Below are 20,805 nucleotides of genomic sequence, written 5' to 3' on the forward strand. Positions count from 1 at the left end.
TAATGGGGAGCCTTGGAGGACCGGAAGTAGAGTAGTCCTCCTGCCAATGAGAACATCCACTATTGTCTGAATGCGGAAGTTGTTCCATGAGCTTCTGAAGCTGCTGCACCTCTCTCTCTGAAAGAAGATTGAGCTTCACTCCAGACTACAACTTCCTTCCTCTGTTTAACATTGTGAGTACCGCACTCTCTTTTCCATTTCTTTATTTCATTGTGGGCTTCGGTTGTTGACTCGCAGCAACTGAATGTAAAGACAGTGAATCCAGGGAGGAGCAGACTCAGGAAATGTTGATCCAGATCAGTGTCTCAATTGGCAAAAACAGTCCCACAGTGTGAAGTTATAGCCTTTGCTGTGGGGGGAGAAAACAGCAGAAAGGAAGTGCATTGTTTAAATGGTGATATATTGGGATGTGGGGAAAGTGAGGACTGCAGGTGTTGAAGATCAGAGTCAAAATGTGTGGCAGCTTCCAAGCAGCAGGAGTTCGACGTTTCGGGCCCGAGCCCTTCATCGGGAATGCCGTGTGGATGTACAAAGGGGCCTCAGCGTCCTCCTACACCAGTCACTGCCTGTTGTGAGACAGGTGCAGCAAGCAATCAGCAAGGCAAGTGTTATATTAGCAAGAGGAATTGAGTTCAGAAGTGGGGATGCCTTCCTGCTGTTCGGGGGTGGGGTGGGGTGTCATTAAATATATTCAAGGCTGAACTCCTCTGATTTTTGAACAACAAAGAGGTGGATGTTTCTGGGGGAAGGCAAGAAAATGGTTTCAAGACCAGTATAGAACAGTTACAGAGTCAGGCAGCACAGAAACAGACCCTTCAGCCCAACTAGTCCGTGCTGACTATGTTCACAAACTAAACTCGTTCCACCTGCCTGTGTTTGGCCCATATCCCTCCGAACCTTTCCTATTCATGTCCTTATCCAAACATCTTATAAACGTTGTTACTGTACCTGCATCCACCATTTCCTCTGGACATTCATTCCACACACAAACCACTCTCTCAAAGGAAAAAGGTGCTCCTCATATCTATCTTAAAATCTTTCTCCTCGCACCTTAAAAATTTGCTCCTAATCTTGAAACGACACCTGCCATTCACCTCATCTATGGTTTTATAATTCTCTATAATGTTGCATCTCAACCTCCTGTGTTCCACTGAAAACATCCCAGCCTATCCACCTAGATGTAGGTAGATTAATATCTAGTTATGATCTGTTCAAAGCTGGTGTAGGCTCGAAAGACCAACTGACCTACTCCTGCTCCCAACTCTCTCACTATGTCCAGGACAGTAAGGGACTATAAGACAGGAGCAGACATTTGGCCATTCACCACATCAGGTCTGCTCATACCATTCAATTGTGGCTGATCAGTTTGTCAACCCCATTCACCTGCTTTCTCCCAATACCTCTCGATCCCCTTGATACTCAAGAACCTATCTATTTTAGTTTTAAATATCCTCAGTGACCTGGCCTCCACAGCTTCTGTGTCAAGGAATTCCATAGATTCACCATTCTCTGGCTGAAGTTTTTTCTTTTCTCCATTCTAAAAGGTCCTCTGGTCCTAGTCTCTCTTACCAATTGAAACATCTTTCAAATGTCCATGTCGTTCAGTATTATGTATGTTTCAATTAGATTCCCCCCCCCCCCCCCCCCCCCCTGGTGAGTGTAGGCCTGTTAATCAACATGAACCAGACCCTTCAGGATGAGGTACAGCAGGGATTAGGTTCAGCAAACTGAGAATGGAGGGAGAGTGTGTGGGATGGAGATTTTCAGCTTCTCTGGAATAAGGGAGGAAAAAGCGATAAATCAGAACTGATCGGATGGGCTGATCGGCCAAAGAGTGGCAGGTGGAGTTTAATTTAGAGAAATGTGAGGTTTGCATTTTGGTCAAGCAATCCAGGCAAGACTTACACAGTTAAGGGGAGTGTTGCAGAACAAAGAGACCTTGGTATGTTTTCCTTTATTGGTCAGAGCATTGAGTACAGGATTTGGGAAGTCCTGTTGCTGTTGTGCAGGACATGTGGTTAGGCCACTTTTGGAATACTGCATTCAGTTCTGGTCTCCCTGCAATAGGAAAGATGTTGTGAAACTTTGAAAGGGGTGGGAAAACTTTTATAAGGCTTGTTGGCAAAGTTGGAACGTTTTGATGTTCAGGGAGAGGCTGATAGGCCAGGGATATTTTCCCTGGAGCATCAGAGGTTGAGGGGTGACCTTATAAAAATATATAAGGGGCATGGATCAGTGCAAGGTCTTTTCCCCAGGATCAGGGAGTCCAGAACTAGAAGAACATCGGAATGGTGAAATGGGAAGTGAGTAGAAACTTTTTCACGCAGAGGGTGGTGGATGTATGGAACCTGCTGCCAGAGGAAGTCGTGGAGGCTGGCATAATGACAATATAAAAGGCATCTGCCTATATGAATAGCAAGGGTTTAGAGGGATATGGGCCAAATGCTGGCAAATGGAACTACGTTAATTTAGGATGTCTGGCTGGCATCTGTCTAGGTTAGGGTGGATTAGCCATAGAATGTGCAGGTTAGGTGCATTAGTAAGGGTTAAATGCAGAGCGGTTGGGGAATGGGTGTGGGTGGGTTACCCTTTGGAGGGTCGGTGTGGACTCCCTAGGCCGAGTGGCCTGCTTCCACACGATGGAGCTTCTCGGAAGGGAAGATGTTTTGCAAACTGCGCAGGTGCTCTGTGGACCAGACGGCCGCCATCCGGAGCAGGGCTCAGAGGGATATGGGCCAAGTGCTGGCAAATGGGACTAGATTAATTTCGGATATCTGGTCAGCACCAAAGAGTTTGATCCAAGTGTCTGTTTCTATGCTGTATATCTGTGACTCTTGCTTTCCACAAACATTTGCCACATCTTTACGTTCAGTTTCTCTCTGGTGTCTATGTTAATACCTTGATGTCTCACTTTGCTCCCCCGCTTCCCGGGGACGTTAACCATTTTGTGTCTGGGTCTTCAAGAAGCTGCATTGCAGGTTCACCCTGAATTGACACTCTTCCCAACTGCCCCGAGTTTGAGAAGACTTCAGGAATTCCTCGAACCTGCTCAGGCACCAGCGGCTCCACACTGGGCAAAGGCCCTTCAGCTGCCCCGAGTGCAGGAAGGCCTTTGTCCGGGCCTCCCACCTCCTGACCCACCAGTGGTCCACACGGGGCAGAGGCCCTTCAGCTGTCCTGAGTATGGGAAGAGATTTACCCAGGCCTCCAACTTGCTGACCCACCAGCGGGTCCACACAGAGGAAAGGCCCTTCAGCTGCCCCGAGTGCTGGAAAGGCTTCACCTGCTCCTCCCACCTGCGGAGGCACCAGGTGGAGAGAAACTTACTTGGAATCAAGGTATGGGTTGAAATTGGTGAGTGAGGCAGTATTTCCTTTCGGTTACGGCTGAAGCAAGGAACCAATTACAAAGGGACAACTCGGTGCTGACCAATAGTAGAGGAAGAGAGGTGGAGGGGGGTGGCCGTGTGAGCGCTTATTTAAAAAAACAGCAACTTTTTCTACGTCTTTTTGGTGAGGGGGGTGCGGGGGTGGAATCTGAAGCTGTAACAAAGTTGGGTCACAATAAAGATTACCTGAACTTACTTACTGCAAGACTCAGGCTCTCATTGAAAGTTTTGAGCTCCAAGAGGTTTTTGTTTTCAAGCTGCTCATTTTTTGCAGCCTCCTGTACTGAGTTTCCAATGTCGTGTATCAGATGGAGCAGTGAATGAGGAGCTAGTATCGTTAGAAATTGTAAATTTTACAGGGGCAGAAAAAGCAAAAACATCAAGACTGACATCTCTCTGCATTTTGGATAATTCCACCTGAAAGTTAATATCTTTCACAACACTGGGATACCGCTGAGAGTGAGCAGGTCTGATTTTGGGAAGCAAATAAAATGTGATAATTCAGGGTGAATCGGGAATGCAGCTTCTTGAGGAAGAACCAGACACGAAATGGTTAACGTCCCCAGGAAGGTGGGAGCAAAATGAGATGTCAAGCCATTAACACCGACATTAGAGAGAAAGTGGACCTATTGACGTGGCAAATGTTAGTGGAAAGCCAGAATCATAGAGATGTACAGCACAGAAACAGACCCTTTGGTCCAACTCATCAGTCACAACCAGGTATTCTAAATTAATCCAGTCCCATTTGTCAGCATTTGGCCTATGTCCTCTAAACCCTTCCTATTCAGATACCCATCCAGATGCCTTTTAAGTGCTGTAATTGTACCAGCCATCACCATTTCCTCTGGCAGCTCATTCCTTACATACAGCACCCTCTGAATATAGGAGTTGCCCCTTAGGTTCCTCTTAAATCTCACCCTCACCCTGAACCTATGACCCATCCAGGGAAAAGACCTTTTCTATTTCCCCTATCCATGCCTCTCATGATTTTATAAACGGTTGTAGGGTCACCCTCAGCCTTTGAAAACTCAACAGAAAACAGCTCCACCCTGTTCAGCTCAAACCCTGACAACATCCTTGTCAATCTTATCTGAATCCTTTCAGGTTTCACAACATCCTTCCTCTAGCAGAGAGACCAGAACTGCACACAATACTCCAAAAGTAGCCAAACAAATGTCCTGGAGAGTGCACAACGTAACCTCCCAACTCCAATCCTCAGAGGACTGGGAAAGTTTTCAAAACCCACAAAAGACAACCGGGAAAGAATGGAGGGACAAACGGATCTTTTGCGGGTCAGCTTGGAACATCAGGGCGGGGGGAAATGGGAATGAGGGAAAGAAGCTGAATGTGCTGGAGCAAGGTGGAGGAAGAACAGAGGATGCAAAACCGGCTTGAAGCTGCAATGAGGAATATTGCATGTGCTGTACTTGTACCTGTTGCAGTTACTGGTGGGAATCGGGTGCATTTTAAACATCAAAACAGAAAAGCTATCTACTCCTCCCGCCTTCCCAACCTCGATCCCTCTGTCCCTCCTCACCCGGGTAACTAAGACACATACCTGAGTTTGTGGAGTCTCCTCCCTCCCTGCATTCACTCCAGTTGCTACAAGTGAATAGATTTCCCCTCCCCCCATCTCTGTCTCCCTCCCAGGATGAAGAGTTGCCCAGACAGAGTGAGATTCACTCACGGACAGGGCCACTTCCCTGCTGTGACATCAACATATCAAGAGGCGAGTCACAGTTTGCAAAACCCCTTCCCTTCAGAGAACCCTCAGTGTGGAAGCAGGCCACTGGGCCTAAAGACTCCATACTGACCCTCTGAAGGTTAACCCACCCACACCCATTCCCCTACACCTGTTGCTCTATATTTATCCCGTCTAACCTGCACATCCCTGGGCACTAAATAATTCAGCATGGCCAATCCACCCTAACCTGCACGTGCCTGGGCTCTATGGGTAATTTGGCATAGCCAATCCCCCCGAAAATGCACATACAAATTCACCACCATGGACGTATGCGTGTGTTTGCATGAAAGAGAAACAAAAATCTACATCAGTATATCTCTGCCTATTTGAGAACAGGTGCCTTACTTCTGTTGTAAATATTGTTGTAAATCATAGCTGGGTGCTAATAGTTAGATGGAAGGGAGACAAAATTCCCCAAGTAGGGCACCATGAGAATCCTGGGAGAGCCCTATTTCTGGTTTACTTCTGAATGAACAAACATTAAGCATAAGCACCTATTTATTTCTAATTTTGTTTCATTTTTCTTGTTTAATTCCCTGTTATGACTACACTCTGTGCCCGGATGGTTGACAGGCTGGGAGATTGTGGGTTGGGGCATGATTACTGAATGTTTTATTGTTCCAGAAGGGGTAATCGGGAACAGGGAGGTCAACAGAGGACAGAGAAATCAGGACCTGAAATCCGAGGTGACACCAGACTACCCTGTGATCAGTGCTTTGATTAGCAGTGCCAACCCTCTACCTTTACCTAGCTTCCCATCTGACTATCCCCTTGATATTCAGGATCCAATCCTTGCCATCCTGAAGCCATGTCTCTGTAAGGAGTCTCGGATCATAATTATTCTCTTCAATGTGTGCAGTCAACTCATTCACTTTTGTTACAATGCAGCACACATTCAGACACACTGTTTTTAGTTTCAATTTTTGTGACCTTTAAAATCCAGTTTTGATTGCTGGTACATTTACTCCCCTTGTCCCTTTCTATCACTCTGATGTTCATTTTCCACATCACTATACTGCTGACTGGCCTTGATTTGGATTGGCCATGCTAAATTGCCCAGAATGTCCAGGGACGTGTAGGTTAGGTGGGTTAGCCATGGGAAATGCAGGGTTATAGTTTCACAGTAATAGAAGCAGGAGTCGGCCATTTGGCCTATCCAGCCTGCTCCACCATTCATTAAAATCATGGCTGATCTATCCATCAACTCAGCTCCTCCTCCCTGCATTGTCCCAACTACCCTTCATTCCCCTACCATTGCAAATACCCATTCAACTGTGTATTGAGTTTAGAGTCCTAGCGATGTACAGCATGGAAACAGACCCTTTGGTCCAACCCGTCCCATGCCGACCAGATATCCCAACCCAATCTTGTCCCACCTGCCAGCACCCAAACAATATCTGTCCAAACCCTTCCTATTCATATACCCATCCGAATGCCTCTTAAATGTTGCAATTGCACCAGTCTCCACAACTTCCTCTGGCAGGTCATTCCATACACACACCAGCCTCTGTGTGAAAAAGTTGCCCCTTCTCATATCTTTCCCTTCTCACATCTTTCCCTTCTCACCCTAAACCTATGCCCTCTAGTTCTGGACTGCCCACCCCAGGGAAAAGATTTTGTCTATTTATCCTATCCATGCCCCTTATGATTTTATAAACCTCAGTACGGTCACCCTTCAGCCTCTGACGCTCCAGGGAAAACAGTCCCAGCCTATTCAGTCTCTCCCTGTAGCTCAGATCCTCCAACCCTGGCAACATCCTTGTACATCATTTCTGAACCCTTTCAAGTTTCATAACATCTTTCCGATATGAAGGAGACCAGAATTGCACGCAATATTCCAACAGTGGCCTAACCAATGTCCTGTCCAGTCACAACATGACCTCTTGACTCCTGTACTCAATACTCTGACCAATAAAAGAAAGCATACCAAATGTCATCTTCACTATTCTATCGACCTGTGATTCAACTTTCAAGGAGCTATGAATCTGCCCTCAAAGGTCTCTCTTAGTTAAAATGCCTCTACTGCTTCCATGGGCAGAGAATTCCATAGATTCACTACTCTCTGGGAAAAGCAGTTCCTCCTCATCTCGGTCCTAAATCTGCTTCTCCTAATCTTGAGGCCTGGTCTCATCCAGCAACAGAAATGACTCGATAGGGTAGGGCTTCATCCCCACAGTGCAACAAATTCCCACCTTCCATCAAAATCCCGGATGGACTTAACTTACTCACTCAGTTGCTGTCTCACAAATGCAAGATTTCATTGTAACTTCTGCTCCCATTAAGGGCAAAACATCTCTGAAAGCTGCTCTTAAACTTCAGCCTTCACAATCACACCTCTGCTTTCACCAAAGAAGATTAGAGTCATACAGCACGGGAACAGCCCATTTGGTACAACTCGTCCATGCCGACCAGATATCCAAAATTAATCTTGTCCCATTTGCTAGCATTTGGCCCACATCCCTCTGCATCTGGATGGGTACATGAATAGGAAGGGTTTTGAGGAATATGGGCCACATACTGGCAAATGGAATAGATTGATTCTGGATATATGGTTGGCATAGACGAGTTGGGCTGAAGGATCTGTTTGTGTGGTGTATGACTCCAACTGAAGAAGGGCTAATGCCCGAAACGTCGATTCTCCTGTTCCCTAGATGCTGCCTGACCTGCTGCGCTTCTCCAGCAACACATTTCCATGTATGACTCCAACTGTCTTCGGTGAAAGCAGAAGTGTGGTTGTGAAGACAGGGCTTTCAGAGCAGCTTTCAAAGATGCTTTGCCCTTCCTGGGACCGGAAGAAGTTACAATGAAATCTTTCATTTGTGAGACAGCAAGCAACTAAGTGAGTACATCCGGGATTTTGGTGGAAAGTGGGAATTCATTGCACTGAGAGGATGAAGCCCTACCCTATCCAGTCACTTCTGGTGGCTGAGACTAGGCCCCAAGCTTTGGGGGAGTAGGTTTAGGACAGAGATGAGGAGGAGGAAGTGAGGGCTGCTGCTTTTCCCAGAGAGTAGTGTATCTGCAGAACTCTCTGCCCGAGGAAGCAGGCTCCAATATGCCCCGGTCCTAATTCTTCAGCTTGACGTACCCGTGACTGTAAACTTTGAAGTGCTTTGGTTAACTGCAAATATTTCCCACTTGTCCAACAATCCAGTGTCAGCTGTTTCAGTCATTGGGATGGTTTTGATTCAGCTACTAAATACATCTACTCTTATTAGACAATATTCATAACAATGTAAGCGAGGTGATTCTATACAAGCAAGTTGTAGACAATTTAAAAAGGCCGACCAAGCAAGGAGGTGGTTAACAAACACAGGGCATCCCTCTTCGAGTATGCACCTTGTTTGTTTACAAATTAAACATGCTTCAGATCTTTTCCTAGCTGCTTTCCGAAAATCTGGGTGCCACCAGGTTTGTGAGTGTTAACAATAATGTACATCATCAACTGAAATATGCAGCAGCAAAGAATGAACACAAACCAGTCCAGCAGGGGGCACCCATGTTTTGGTTTGAGTATTGAGGGAGTACCCTTTTTGAGACCCCTGTGATATCAGTACCATACCCAGGCTAATGTGCATTGAAACCAGATTATGAAGTGTTAACTTTCCTGCAAACGTCTGCCTGTGTGTCTCTCTGTAACATTTTCTAACTTGCTTCATATCTCAGTTTGTCAGCTTTTCTTTATTCCTTCCTTCCTTCCAAGGCTAATGAGGCACTCCCATTCCAGAGCAGCCCAAGTTAGGGAGTTGAGCCTCACAAATCCTGGCTGTGACACATTGCTGCTTAACCAAGTGGGCAAACTCTATATACCTCTCCTTTGTTCCATTTGCAAATCGAACACTTTTCAATACAAGTTGTTTGTGTCTCTGCATGAGTCCATAACCCAGGGAAATACAACAGAGTCTTTAATAGTTGCCCAATGTGTCCTGTATGCCAAATTCATTCAAATAGGGTTTCACCTCTCGTAACCCTGGGGTAAGCAAATTCATTATTACTAACTTTCAGCAGTATTACGTCCAGACGCTAGGACCCTGTTGAGTTCTCTCACTGGTATCTTGTGGCTGAGTAGGGAGAATTGTATCAACATTTCGAACAGCACTTTTGTCCCTGGCCAGCTTTCCTCTTTATTTTGGACACAACAAAAGCAGCAATCACCCTCTATATTTCATCTCTCAAAGGATATCGACCGGTGACCTGGCAGGACCAGGGTATCTCCTGCCTGACTCGCCAACTGTGGGGGATGGAAATAAAGCCCCATGTCAGGAAAGAATTTGTTTATTAGGAAGCAGCACAGCTGCAAGGCCAACCGTCTCCGCTGAGCCTGGGAAACACAAACTTGAACAAGCAGGCACTAAGCTGAGATTCAAAATGGTTTCCAGGCTTTAATATGTGACCAAATGGCTGACCCAAATCTAATAATTCTCCCACATCATCGCAGGGAATTAAACAAGAAAAATGAAACAAAATGAGAAATAAATAGGTGATCGTGCTTAATGTTTGTTCATTATGAAGTAAACAGGAAATAGCAGTCTCCCAGGATTCTTATGGTGCCCTACTTGAGAAATTCTGTCCAACAAGTTTAATTGGAAGCACTAACTTTCGGAGTGCAGCTCCTTCATCAGGGGATTGTGGAATATAAGATTGTAAGACAGAATTTATTACAACAGTTTATAGTGTGATGTAACTGAAATTATATATTAAAAAAGACCCGGATATATTATTTTAAGTCTCTCATCTGTTCGAATGTCCATGATAGTTTCAGTTCTTTCAAATGTAAATCGCAAAACCTTTTGAAATAGTTAAATCCTCAAGTGAACTTTACCAATTGGTGTCGCGTCAGCCCAGATAATGTATTGAAGGTGTGAGCTCCCCTGTGTGAGACTGTCTGTGCCACTGACTTACAGAATCTTACATGGATTCATGCAGTTTTTGAGCAAAGTAAGACATAATTCTGCAAGTACAAATTCACCCAACAAACTTGTGCGTGTGTGTTTGTGTCTGTGTGTGTGTGTGTGTGGGGGGGGGAGAGATGTATATTTGCAGATACATTCTATGTGCATTTTTTAAAGGAAAACTCTGCAGGCAGTCAATACATGTAATAGTTTGTAAATTCGACTTGAAACAGAACCAGTCTGACTCAAGATTGGGATACAGGCAGACTCTGACCTCACACCTTTAATGCATTGTCTGAGCTGAGATAAGACCATAAGACATCGGAGCAGAAGTAAGGCCATTCAGCCCATCGAGTCCACTCCGCCATTTAATCATGGTTTGAGCTTTTGCTATAAAACCTTGTTATCTTGAGAAGGTGACAACAAGATGTTCTGTGATTTACATTGTAATGAGACCTGTAACCTATTTGAAAAGGTGGAAGACTGAACAATCCAGGTTTGTTCAATATACCATTTCAGTGGCAGGACACTGGACTGTTTTGCTCTAAATTGTGTCTTAGGATCTTATCCTCCACAACCACCTGATGAAGAGGCAGCACTCCAAAAGTTGCTGCTTCCAAAGAAGCCTGTTGGACTCCAACCTGGAGTTGTGTGATTCTAGAATCTGGTTTCTAGTATCTGCAGTCCTTGTTTTTACCTAGTTGATTTTAACCCTACAGTGAATCCTCTTGCAAGGATGCCTGCCTTGAAGAAGTTTTCCTCCTCTCTCTACAAGAATCTCAAGGAATCCCTCTCCCACTGCAACTCCCAACACGTTTCCTCTGCCCTGAGGCTCTTTGACCATGTCCTCAAACAGACTCGCTACCACAGCCACGTTTGTTTCCTTGGTGCCTGCCTCTGTAACCAACTCATCCTACACAGACTCCGGACCACCTTTAAACCAGCAGAGTTCGGATCTGAGCCCTGCAGGCACTCTGCCTCTATTCCTCATGAAGGGCTTTTGCCCGAAACAAAGATTTTCCTGCTCCTCGGATGCTGCCTGAATTGCTGAGCTTTTCCACCACCACTCTAATCAAAAGTGGATTGGCCATGTTGAATTAGGGTGGATTGGCTATGCTAAATTACCCATAGTGCCCAGGGATGTGCAGGTGAGGGTGGATTGGCTGTGCTAAATTACCCATAGTGCCCAGGGATGTGCAGGTGAGGGTGGATTGGCTGTGCTAAATTACCCATAGTGCCCAGGGATGTGCAGGTGAGGGTGGATTGGCCATGCTAAATTACCCATCGTGCCCAGGGATGTGCAGGTTAGGGTGGATTGGCCATGCTAAATTACCCATAGTGCCCAGGGATGTGCAGGTTAGATTGGATTGGCTGTGCTAAATTACCCATAGTGCCCAGGGATGTGCAGGTTAGATTGGATTGGCTGTGCTAAATTACCCATAGTGCCCAGGGATGTGCAGGTTAGGGTGGATTGGCTCTGCTTTATTCCTGATGAAGGGCTTTTGCCCGAAATGTAGATTTTGCTGCTCCTCGGATGCTGCCTGAACTGCTGTGCTTTTCCAGCACCACTAATCCAAAATCCGGTTTCCAGCATCTGCAGTCATTGTTTTTCCCCATGCTAAATTAGGTTTAATATGCAGGTAAGGTGCATGACTCAGGGATAAATGAAGAGCAATGGGGATAGGGGAATGGGTGTGGGTGGGTGACCCTTGGGAGGGTCGGTGGCCTGCTTCCACACTGTGGGGATTCTCTGAAGGGAGCGGTGTTTTTGGAAAGTGTGTCCTCCTCCCCGTGTGCTGCAGCGCATGCGCAGTGCGGCATCCCGCTGTTAGCCATGCCCCGCCCCCTAAACCGTCACTATTCCTCGACCCGCCCCTAGTTTCTTTGTGACGTCACAAGGCGGAAGTGGCCCTGTCAGTTTCAAAGTGAATCTCCCGCCCTCTGGCCGACTCTTCATCCTGGGAGGGAGGCAGAGATGGGAGGAGGGGAAATTGGTCACTTGTAGCAACTGGAGTGAATGCAGGGAGGGAGCAGCCTCCGGAAACTCAGGTATGTGTCTTAGTTACCCGGGTGAGGAGGGACTGAAGGATAGAGATTGGGAAGGGGGAGGGTTGGATATCTCCTGTTTTGATGTTTAAAATGCAACCGATTCCCACCAGTAACTGCAACAGGTACAAGTACAGCACATGCAATATTCCTCATTGCAGCTTCAAGCCGGTTTTATATCCTCTGTTCTTCTACCACCTTGCTCCAGCACATTCAGCTTCTTTCCCTCATTCACATTCCTCCTCCACCCCCTCCCGATGTTCCAAGCTGATCCTCAAAAGATCGGTTTGTCTCTCCATTCTTTCGCGGTGGCGCCCATTACTCTTGTCTATTTCTTGCCTTATCCGGCCTTGTGCGTGAACAAAGTGTTAGCGTATATCCTCTTTCACTGCCAGCTGCTTCCTTGTTGGCGAAAGCAACATTTCCTCCCATTTTTCGCCGACACTGAGCCTTCTGACCTCCTTGATTGTGTTTTTTTTTGTTTTTGCAGAAGCAGGAAACAGATGCTTATAACTGTTTGTACGAGCATGTCTAGCTTAACCTCCACCCCCTCCCCTCACAGCACCTTATCTGTTTGCCTGTAACATCCATCATTGTTTGCAGGCACACTTCATGTATGCACATTTTAGCTAATACTAAAGCAATTATATATTTCCTTCACATAGTTTTCATTCTTGTTAACTCCACTCTTGGCTGAAACAATTATACACTGGCGTTAGTTCATTTACCTCGCAGAAGCAATTATGGTTGCAGAAGTAACACTGCTTTAACTATATCTCACAGGGGTGACCCTACAACCTTGTATAAAATAATGTGGGGGCTGGCGAGGGTAAATAGACAAGATCTTTGATCTGGGATTGCTCATAGGTTTAGGGTGAGATTTAAAAGAAACCTAAGGGGCAACTCCTATACACAGAGGGTGGTGTGTGTAAAGAATGAGCTGCCAGAGGAAGAGGTGGCTGCTGGTACAATTACAACCTTTTAAAAGGTATCTGGATGGGTATATGTTGGGAAACATTTAGAGGGACATGGGCCAAGTGCTTGCAAATGGGACAAGATTGATTTAGGATATCTGGTCAGCATGGACTGAAGGGACTGTTTCTGTGCTATACATCTGTGATTCTGGCTTGCTACGAATGTTTGTCACATCTGTATGTTCAGTTTTTCCCTGGTGTTGGTGTTAACGCCTTGGTGTCTTATTTTGCTCCCCACATCCTGGGGACATTAACCATTTCCTATCTGGTTGTTCTGATCTGGACTGCTGTCTGGATCTTCGGATTTCTTGGATTGGTCAATAAACACACCTGGAAGTGACTTTGTCAATCATACAAGCAATAGTTTATTCTTTGATATGGCCCGGATGGTAGACTATGATCAGCCCAGAAGGATTAGATTAGATTAGATTCCCAACAATGTGGAAACAGGCCCTTTGGCCCAATCAGTCCACACCGATCCTCTGAAGAGTAGCCCACCTAGACCCATCTCCCTCTGACTAATGCACCTAACATTATGGGCAGTTTAGCATGGCCAATTCACCACATCTGCACATCTTTGGATTGTGGGAGGAAACCCACGCAGACATGGGGAGAATGTGCAAACTCCACACAGCCAGCCCCCCAAGGCTGGAATCGAACCTGGGACCCTGGTGCTGTGAGGCAGCAGTGCTAACCTCTGGGCCACCGATGAGTACTCCTCGAGTGCCAAAATAATCCGCCGACTTTTAGAGTTTGGATAGAACTTATGTCCATTGTTTAAAGTCAGACATTGAGCATGATCACATAGTAACAACCAATCAGATCCCGCAAGGTCCTCATACATTTTTGACTTAGACTAGGGTGGCACGGTGGCTCAGTGGTTAGCACTGCTGCCTCACAGCACCAGGGTCCCAGGTTCGATTCCAGCCTTGGGTGACCTTGGGCAGGTTGGGCCAAAGGGTCTGTTTCTGTGCTGTGTGACTCTAATTGTCTTCAGTGAAAGCAGAAGTGTGGTTGTGAAGGTTGGACTTTCAGAGCATGTTTTGCCCTGACTGGGAAACAGAATAGTTTGACTGAAGTGTTTTGGTGTTAATGCCTTGATGTCTCATTTTGCTCCCACCTTCTCGGGGTCGTTAACCATTTTGTGTCTGGTCCTTCCTCAAGAAGCTGCATTGCAGGTTCACCCTGAATTGACACTTTTTAGTTTTGCTTCCCAAAATCAGACCTGCTCACTCTCAGCAGGATCCCAGTGTTGTGAAAGATATTAACTTTCAGGTGGAGGTATCCAAAATTCAGAGAGATGTCAGTCTTGATGTTTTTGCTTTTTCTGCCCCTGTAAGATCCTGAATCAGCACCTTCAGGGGAATTAGTTAGAGCGGAGTGAGAACAGAGGGGGAGAGAGAGTGGGATGGTGCTTTCAATTTTGTGGAACAACAAAAGAATATTCCACAGAAAGTAGAATTGCTTGTTCTGAATTTCTACCCTGCACTGATAGTGATGACTTTTGTAATCTCTTTTTGCAGAGTATTTGAAGACTGAAGTTTCAAAATCAACAGATGAAGGGCTTATGCCCGAAACATTGACTCTCCTGCTCCTCGGATGGTGCCTGACCTGGTGTACTTTTTCAGCGCCACGTTTTTCGACTGACTCTTCAGCGTCTGCAGTCCTCACTTTGATGTCAATGTCTGACAGTCACTCAATCCATCGGGACCACAACGGTTTTTGACTGTGATTTCTGTGAGAGGGATCAACGCTTTTTGGTTCCTGTTTGAGGACGTTTTCAGCATCAGTGGGACTGGACGAGAGACCCCACTGTTGCAGTGCACTGTGCGTGGAGCCTGAAACAGTTGTACCGCCTGGAAAGGGGATTTCACGGCAGGGAGGGCTCTACACGTGTCTGTGTGCAGCTGAAGCTGTGGCCATGGAGAAACCTGAGGAATCCCGCCCTGTGGAGGAACCGTGGAAGTGTGGCGACAGTGGGAAAGGCTTCCGTGTCCCGTCTGTCCTGGAGACCCATCGGCGCAGTCACACCGTGGAGAGGCCATTCCCCTGCACCGACTGCGGGAAGGCCTTCAGATATTCCTCCCACCTGTTGGCCCACCAGCGGGTCCACACCGGGGAGAGGCCGTTCACCTGCTCTCAGTGCGGGAAGGGCTTCACCTCCTCCTCCAAACTGCGGAAGCACCAGCGTATCCACACCAGGGAGAGGCCCTTCAGCTGCACTGAGTGCGGGAAGGCCTTCAGCACATCTTCCTCCCTGCTGACCCACCAGCGTATCCACACCGGGGAGAGGCCGTTCACCTGCTCTCAGTGTGGGAAGGGCTTCACCTGCTCCTCCTACCTGCGGAGCCACCAGCGGATCCACTCGGGGGAGAGGCCCTTCAGCTGCCCCGATTGCGGGAAAGCCTTCAGCACATCTTCCTCCCTGCTGACCCACCAGCATGTCCACATGGGAGAGAGGCCGTTCACCTGCTCTCAGTGCGGGAAGGGCTTCACCTGCTCATCCAACCTGCGGAGCCACCAGTGGATCCACACGGGGGAGAGGCCCTTCAGCTGCCCCGAGTGCGGGAAGGCCTTCAGCACATCCTCCATCCTGCTGACCCACCGGCGTGTCCACACCGGGGAGAGGCCGTTCACCTGTCCTCAGTGCGGGAAGGGCTTCACCTCCTCCTCCAAACTGCGGAAGCACCAACGGGTCCACACAGGGGAGAGGCCCTTCAGCTGCCCCGAGTGCGGGAAGGCCTTCAGCACATCTTCCTCCCTGCTGACCCACCAGCGTGTCCACACCGGAGAGAGGCCCTTCACCTGCTCTGTGTGGGAAGGGCTTCACCTGCTCCTCCAACCTGCAGAGCCACCAGCGGATCCACACGGGGGAGAGGCCCTTCAGCTGCCCAGAGTGCGGGAAGCGCTTCACCTGCTCCTCCCACCTCCAGACCCACCAGCGGGTCCACACTGGAGAGAGGCCCTTCAGCTGCCCCGTGTGCAGGAAGGCCTTTACCCAGGTCTCCACCCTGCTGACCCACCAGCTTGTCCACACGGGGGAGAGGCCCTTCAGCTGCCCAGAGTGTGGGAAGGGCTTCATCTGCTCCTCCACCCTCCAGACCCACCGGCGTGTCCACACTGGGGAGAGGCCGTTCACCTGCTCTCAGTGCGGGAAGGGCTTCACCTGCTCCTCCACCCTGCGGAGCCACTGGCGTGTCCACACGGGGGAGAGGCCCTTCAGCTGCCCTGTGTGTGGGAAGGGCTTCACCCGCTCCTCCACCCTCCAGACCCACCAGCGTGTCCACACGGGGGAGAGGCCGTTCACCTGCTCTCAGTGCGGGAAGGGCTTCACTCACTCCTTCAACCTCCAGACCCACCAGCGGATCCACTCGGGGGAGAGGCCTTTCAGCTGCCCTGAGTGCGGGAAGGGCTTTACCCAGGCCTCCAACCTGCTGAGGCACCAGCGGATCCACACCGGGGAGAGGCCATTCACCTGCTCTCAGTGCGGGAAGGGCTTCACCTACTCCTCCCACCTGCGGAAGCACCAGCGAGTTCACGTGCCATCGCAGGGAGATTGAAGGAGTGATGGCTAAGGGCCATTATCGATTGGACTATCAACCCGGTTCCGGGGACTCCCGGGTTCGAATCCCGCCACGACAGATGGCAGAATTGGTATTCGGTCAGAAATGTGGAGTTCGGAATCTAACGATGAGACCGTTTCAGGGAGGGGGTTGGGGGAGGGGGTGTGGAGAAAGCCCCCATCTCTCTCCCTTGTTAGGGAAGGGAACCGCAATTGTGGGAAAAGATTCACTCAGTCATTCCAGCTGCACCCTTTACCTGGTCTGGCCTACACGTGACTCCAGACCCACAGCAGTCTGGTTGACTCTACACTGCCCCTTCCTGGCAAATGAGCGGGGAGAAACTGACTTGGACACAGGGTATGGGTTGAAATTGCTGAGTGAGGCAATACTTCCCCCGGGTTACGGCTGTTCCAAGGATCCGATTACAAAGGGACAACTTGGTGCTGGCCAATAGTAAAGAGAGCGTGGTGAGGAGGGGAAGTGTGGTGGCGGGGAGGGGAGGTGTGGTGTGTGTACTTTGACCTTGAGCTGTTTAAAAAGCAACTGCTTTTTCTCTGCCTCTTTGCTGGGGGGAACTGAAGCTGTAACAAAGTTGGGTTGCAATAAAGGTTACCTGAACTTACCACCGGGCTCAGACTCTCATTGAAAGCTTTGAGCTCCAAGAGGTTTTTGTTTTAAAGCTGCTCATTTCGTTCAGCCTCCTGCACTAAGTTTAGAACATAGAACAATACAGTGCAGAACAGGCCCTTCGGCCCTCGATGTTGCGTCGAGCTGTGAACCATTCTCAGTTCGTTCCGCGACAGTATCGCAAAATCATCCATGCACTTATCTAAGGATTGTTTAAATCTTCCTAATGTGGCTGAGTTGACTACCTTCGCAGGTAGGGCATTCCACGCCCTTACCACTCTCTGCATAAAGAACTTGTCTCTGACATCTGTCTTAAATCTATCACCCCTCAATTTGTACAGGTTGCAGGGGGACTTGGATAAACTGCAGAATTGGACTGAGAGGTGGCAAATGGAGTTCAATGCAGCTAAATGTGAGGTGATTCACTTTGGGAAGCTGATGTCACTATCCTCGGAAAAAGTCTTTCACTGTCTCCCCTATCTAATCCTCTGATCATCTTATATGTCTCTATCAAATCCCCCCTTAGCCGCCTTATTTCCAATGAGAACAGACCCAAGTCTATCAGCCTTTCCTCATAACACCCTCCCTCCCGACCAGGCAACAACCTGGTCCTCTGCACCTTTTCCAATGCTTCCCACATCCTTCCTGAAATATGGGGACCAGAACTATACACAATGTTCCAAGTGTGGCTGCTCCAGCGTTTTGTATAGTTCCAGTGTGATATTGCAGTTCCGGAACTCAATCCCTCCACCCAATGAAACCTAACACACCGTATGCCTTCTTAACAGCACTATCCACCTGAGTGGCAACTTTCGGGGATCTATGCACATGGACTCCAAGATCACTGCCTTCCTGTTATTCATCCCAAAGTGAATCACCTCACATTTAGCTGCATTGAACTCCATTTGCCACCTCTCAGCCCAATTCTGCAGTTTATCCAAGTCCCTCTGCAACCTGTAACATTCTTCCAAACTGTCCAGTACTCCACCGACTTTCGTTTTGTCTGCAAATTTACTAATCCATCCACCTATGCCTGTGTCTGAGCCATTTAAAAAAACGACAAACCGCAGTGGTCCCAAAACAGATCCTTGTGGCACACCACTAGTAACCGGACTCCAGGCTGAATATTTTCCATAAACCACCACTCGCTAACTTCTTTCAGAAAGCCCAGTTTGTAATCCAAACTGTTAAATCACCCTCAATCCTATGCCTCTGCATTTCCTCCAACAGCATACCATGTGGAACTTTATCAAAGGCTTTACAGAGGTCCATGTACACCACGTCAACTGCCCTACCTTCATCTACATGCTTGGTCACCTTCTCAAAAAACGCAATGAGGTTTGTGAGACACGATCTGCTCTTGATGAAACCATGTTGACTATCTGAAAACAAATTGTTGGTTGCTAGATGATTATAAATCCTATCTCTAAGATTCTTTTCCAAAAGCTTTCCTTCAACAGAAGTAAGGCTCACTGGTCTATAATTACCTGGGTCATCTCTGCTGCCCTTCTTGAACAAGGGTACAACATTTGCAATTCTCCACTCTGGTACTAAACCTGTAGACAATGACAACTCAAATATCAAACCAAAGGCTCTGCTATCTCCTCCCTCGCTTCCCAGAGAATCCTCGGATAAATCCCATCCTGCCCAGGGCACTTGTCTATTTTCACTCCTTCTAGAATTGATAACACCTGTGTGCAACTAACCTCGATCCTTTCGAGTCTAATATCTCGTACCTCATTCTTCTCCTCGACAATATTCTCCTTTTCCTGAGTGAAGACCGATGAGAGATATTCATTAACACCTCTCCAATCTCCACAGGGCCCACACTCAACTTCCTACTTCTGTCTTTTATTGGCCCTCTTCCTACCCTAATCATCCTTTTATTCCTCACATACCTATAGAAAGCTTTAGGGTTCGCCTTTATTCTATGTGTTAAAGACTGCTCATGTCCTCTCTTTGCTCTTAACTGTCTCTTTAAATCCTTCCTAGCTGATCTGTAACTCTCCATCGCCTCATCTGAACCATCGCCTCATCTGAACCTCATCAACACATAAGCCTCCTCCTTCTTTGTAAAGCGATGCAATTTCTCTTGTAAACCACGGTTCCCTTACCTTATCACTCCCTGCCTGACAGGGACATACCTATCAAGGGCACACAATATCTGTTCCTTAAACCAGCTCCACATTTCAATTGTTCCCATCCCCTGCATTTTGCTACCCTATTCTCTGCATCTTAAGTCTTGCCTAATTGCATTATAATTTCCCTTGTCCCATCGATAACCCTTGACCTGTGGCATGTTCCTATCCCTTTAAATGAAACCCAACTGAATTATGGTCACTCTCTCCAAAGTGCTCACCTTCCACTAAATCAAACATCTGGCCTGGTTCATTACCAAGCACCAGATCCAGTGTGACCACCCCTCTTGTCGGCCCTTCGACATACTGTGTCAGAAAGCCCTCCTGCACACACACTGGACAAAAACTGATCCATACGACATACTAGAGTGAAAGCATTTCCAGTCAATGTTGGGGAAGTTAAAGTCCCCCATAATGACCACCCTGTTCCTTTCACTACTACCCAGAATAATTTTGCTAATCCCCTCTTCCCCCTCCCTCGAACTCTGCAGAGGCCTATGAAAGAACTCCAAGTAGTGTAACATTATACAAACGGAAGTGGAATTCTTGTAGCATGTCGCATACTTAAGGCTAAGACTTTAATGAATATAGAGAGTCTTTTAAAGAAAGTAGTTTTACGCGAGGAAATAACTTTAAAGTGTTGTAGTTGACCACAAAAAGAAGCAACAGTAGCATTTCACAATAAAGCTTATCGTAAGATTAGAGAAAGTGGACAAAAGAACAAGCTGTAACAAACAAGGAACAAAGAATGCAGACAAGGACAGTGGGATGGCCAGATAAGAAAATAACTAACAAGTGAGGTAATCGGCTTATGATAGGATGGGAAAAGGGAGGCGTGATTCCACAACTTGTAAACTGAACAAGAAAGCTAACAGGCTCTGTTTTGGCGCACATTTCTGCTTGGTTGCAGGAGCGTCCGGTACTTGCAAGACTGTAATAAATTGTTCTTGTTTCCAACGCTTTGTCTCAGGCTAATTGATTTGTGAGTGAGTTCTGTTTCTCACATTTCTACCTATGTTGTTCGTACCTACAAGGACCATGACTTGGGGTTGGAAACCCTATCCCTTCAGGACCCCAAAGATACGATCCGAGACTTCACGCACCCTGGCACCTGGGAGGCAACACACTAACCGCGAGTCTTGTTCGTTCCCCACACACCTTCTATCTGACCCTCTAACTATTGAGTCCCCAATGACTAACACTCTCCTCCTTTCCCTCCTTCCCTTCTGGTGCAACAGGGACAGGCTCTCTGCCAGAGACCTGGGCTCCAGTGCATACGCCTGGTAGGTCGTTTTCCCCCCTCAACAGTACCCACTGACTGATACAGCAGGAAGGAAATAAAAATAAGTCGTCCCTCCTTTCCCAGGAACATCTGCTCTCCGACTTCAAATTTAAAACCTCAAATCAGTGACTCTCCACTCCTGGGCTGCAGC

The 20,805-nt window shown here is 47.5% G+C and overlaps 2 protein-coding genes across 2 annotated transcripts in view; one reads left to right on the forward strand and one right to left on the reverse strand.

Moving 5' to 3' along the window:
- LOC148145028 (uncharacterized) overlaps positions 1–17,229 on the forward strand; it is a 58,048-nt gene extending 40,819 nt beyond the window's left edge. Inside the window, 2 exon segments of the mRNA XM_087975520.1 lie at positions 14,568–15,855; positions 15,857–17,229. Of these exon segments, the coding sequence (XP_087831646.1) occupies positions 14,966–15,855; positions 15,857–16,604 (1,638 nt within the window). The 5' untranslated portion in view covers positions 14,568–14,965 and the 3' untranslated portion in view covers positions 16,605–17,229.
- Positions 1–20,805, reverse strand: part of LOC148145029 (uncharacterized) — an 87,440-nt gene that overhangs the window by 20,805 nt on the left and 45,830 nt on the right.

Source organism: Chiloscyllium plagiosum, unplaced genomic scaffold, assembly GCF_037043375.1.
Source record: "Chiloscyllium plagiosum isolate Xiang-an unplaced genomic scaffold, Cpla_swu_hap1 HiC_scaffold_27, whole genome shotgun sequence".
Taxonomy (NCBI): domain Eukaryota; kingdom Metazoa; phylum Chordata; class Chondrichthyes; order Orectolobiformes; family Hemiscylliidae; genus Chiloscyllium; species Chiloscyllium plagiosum.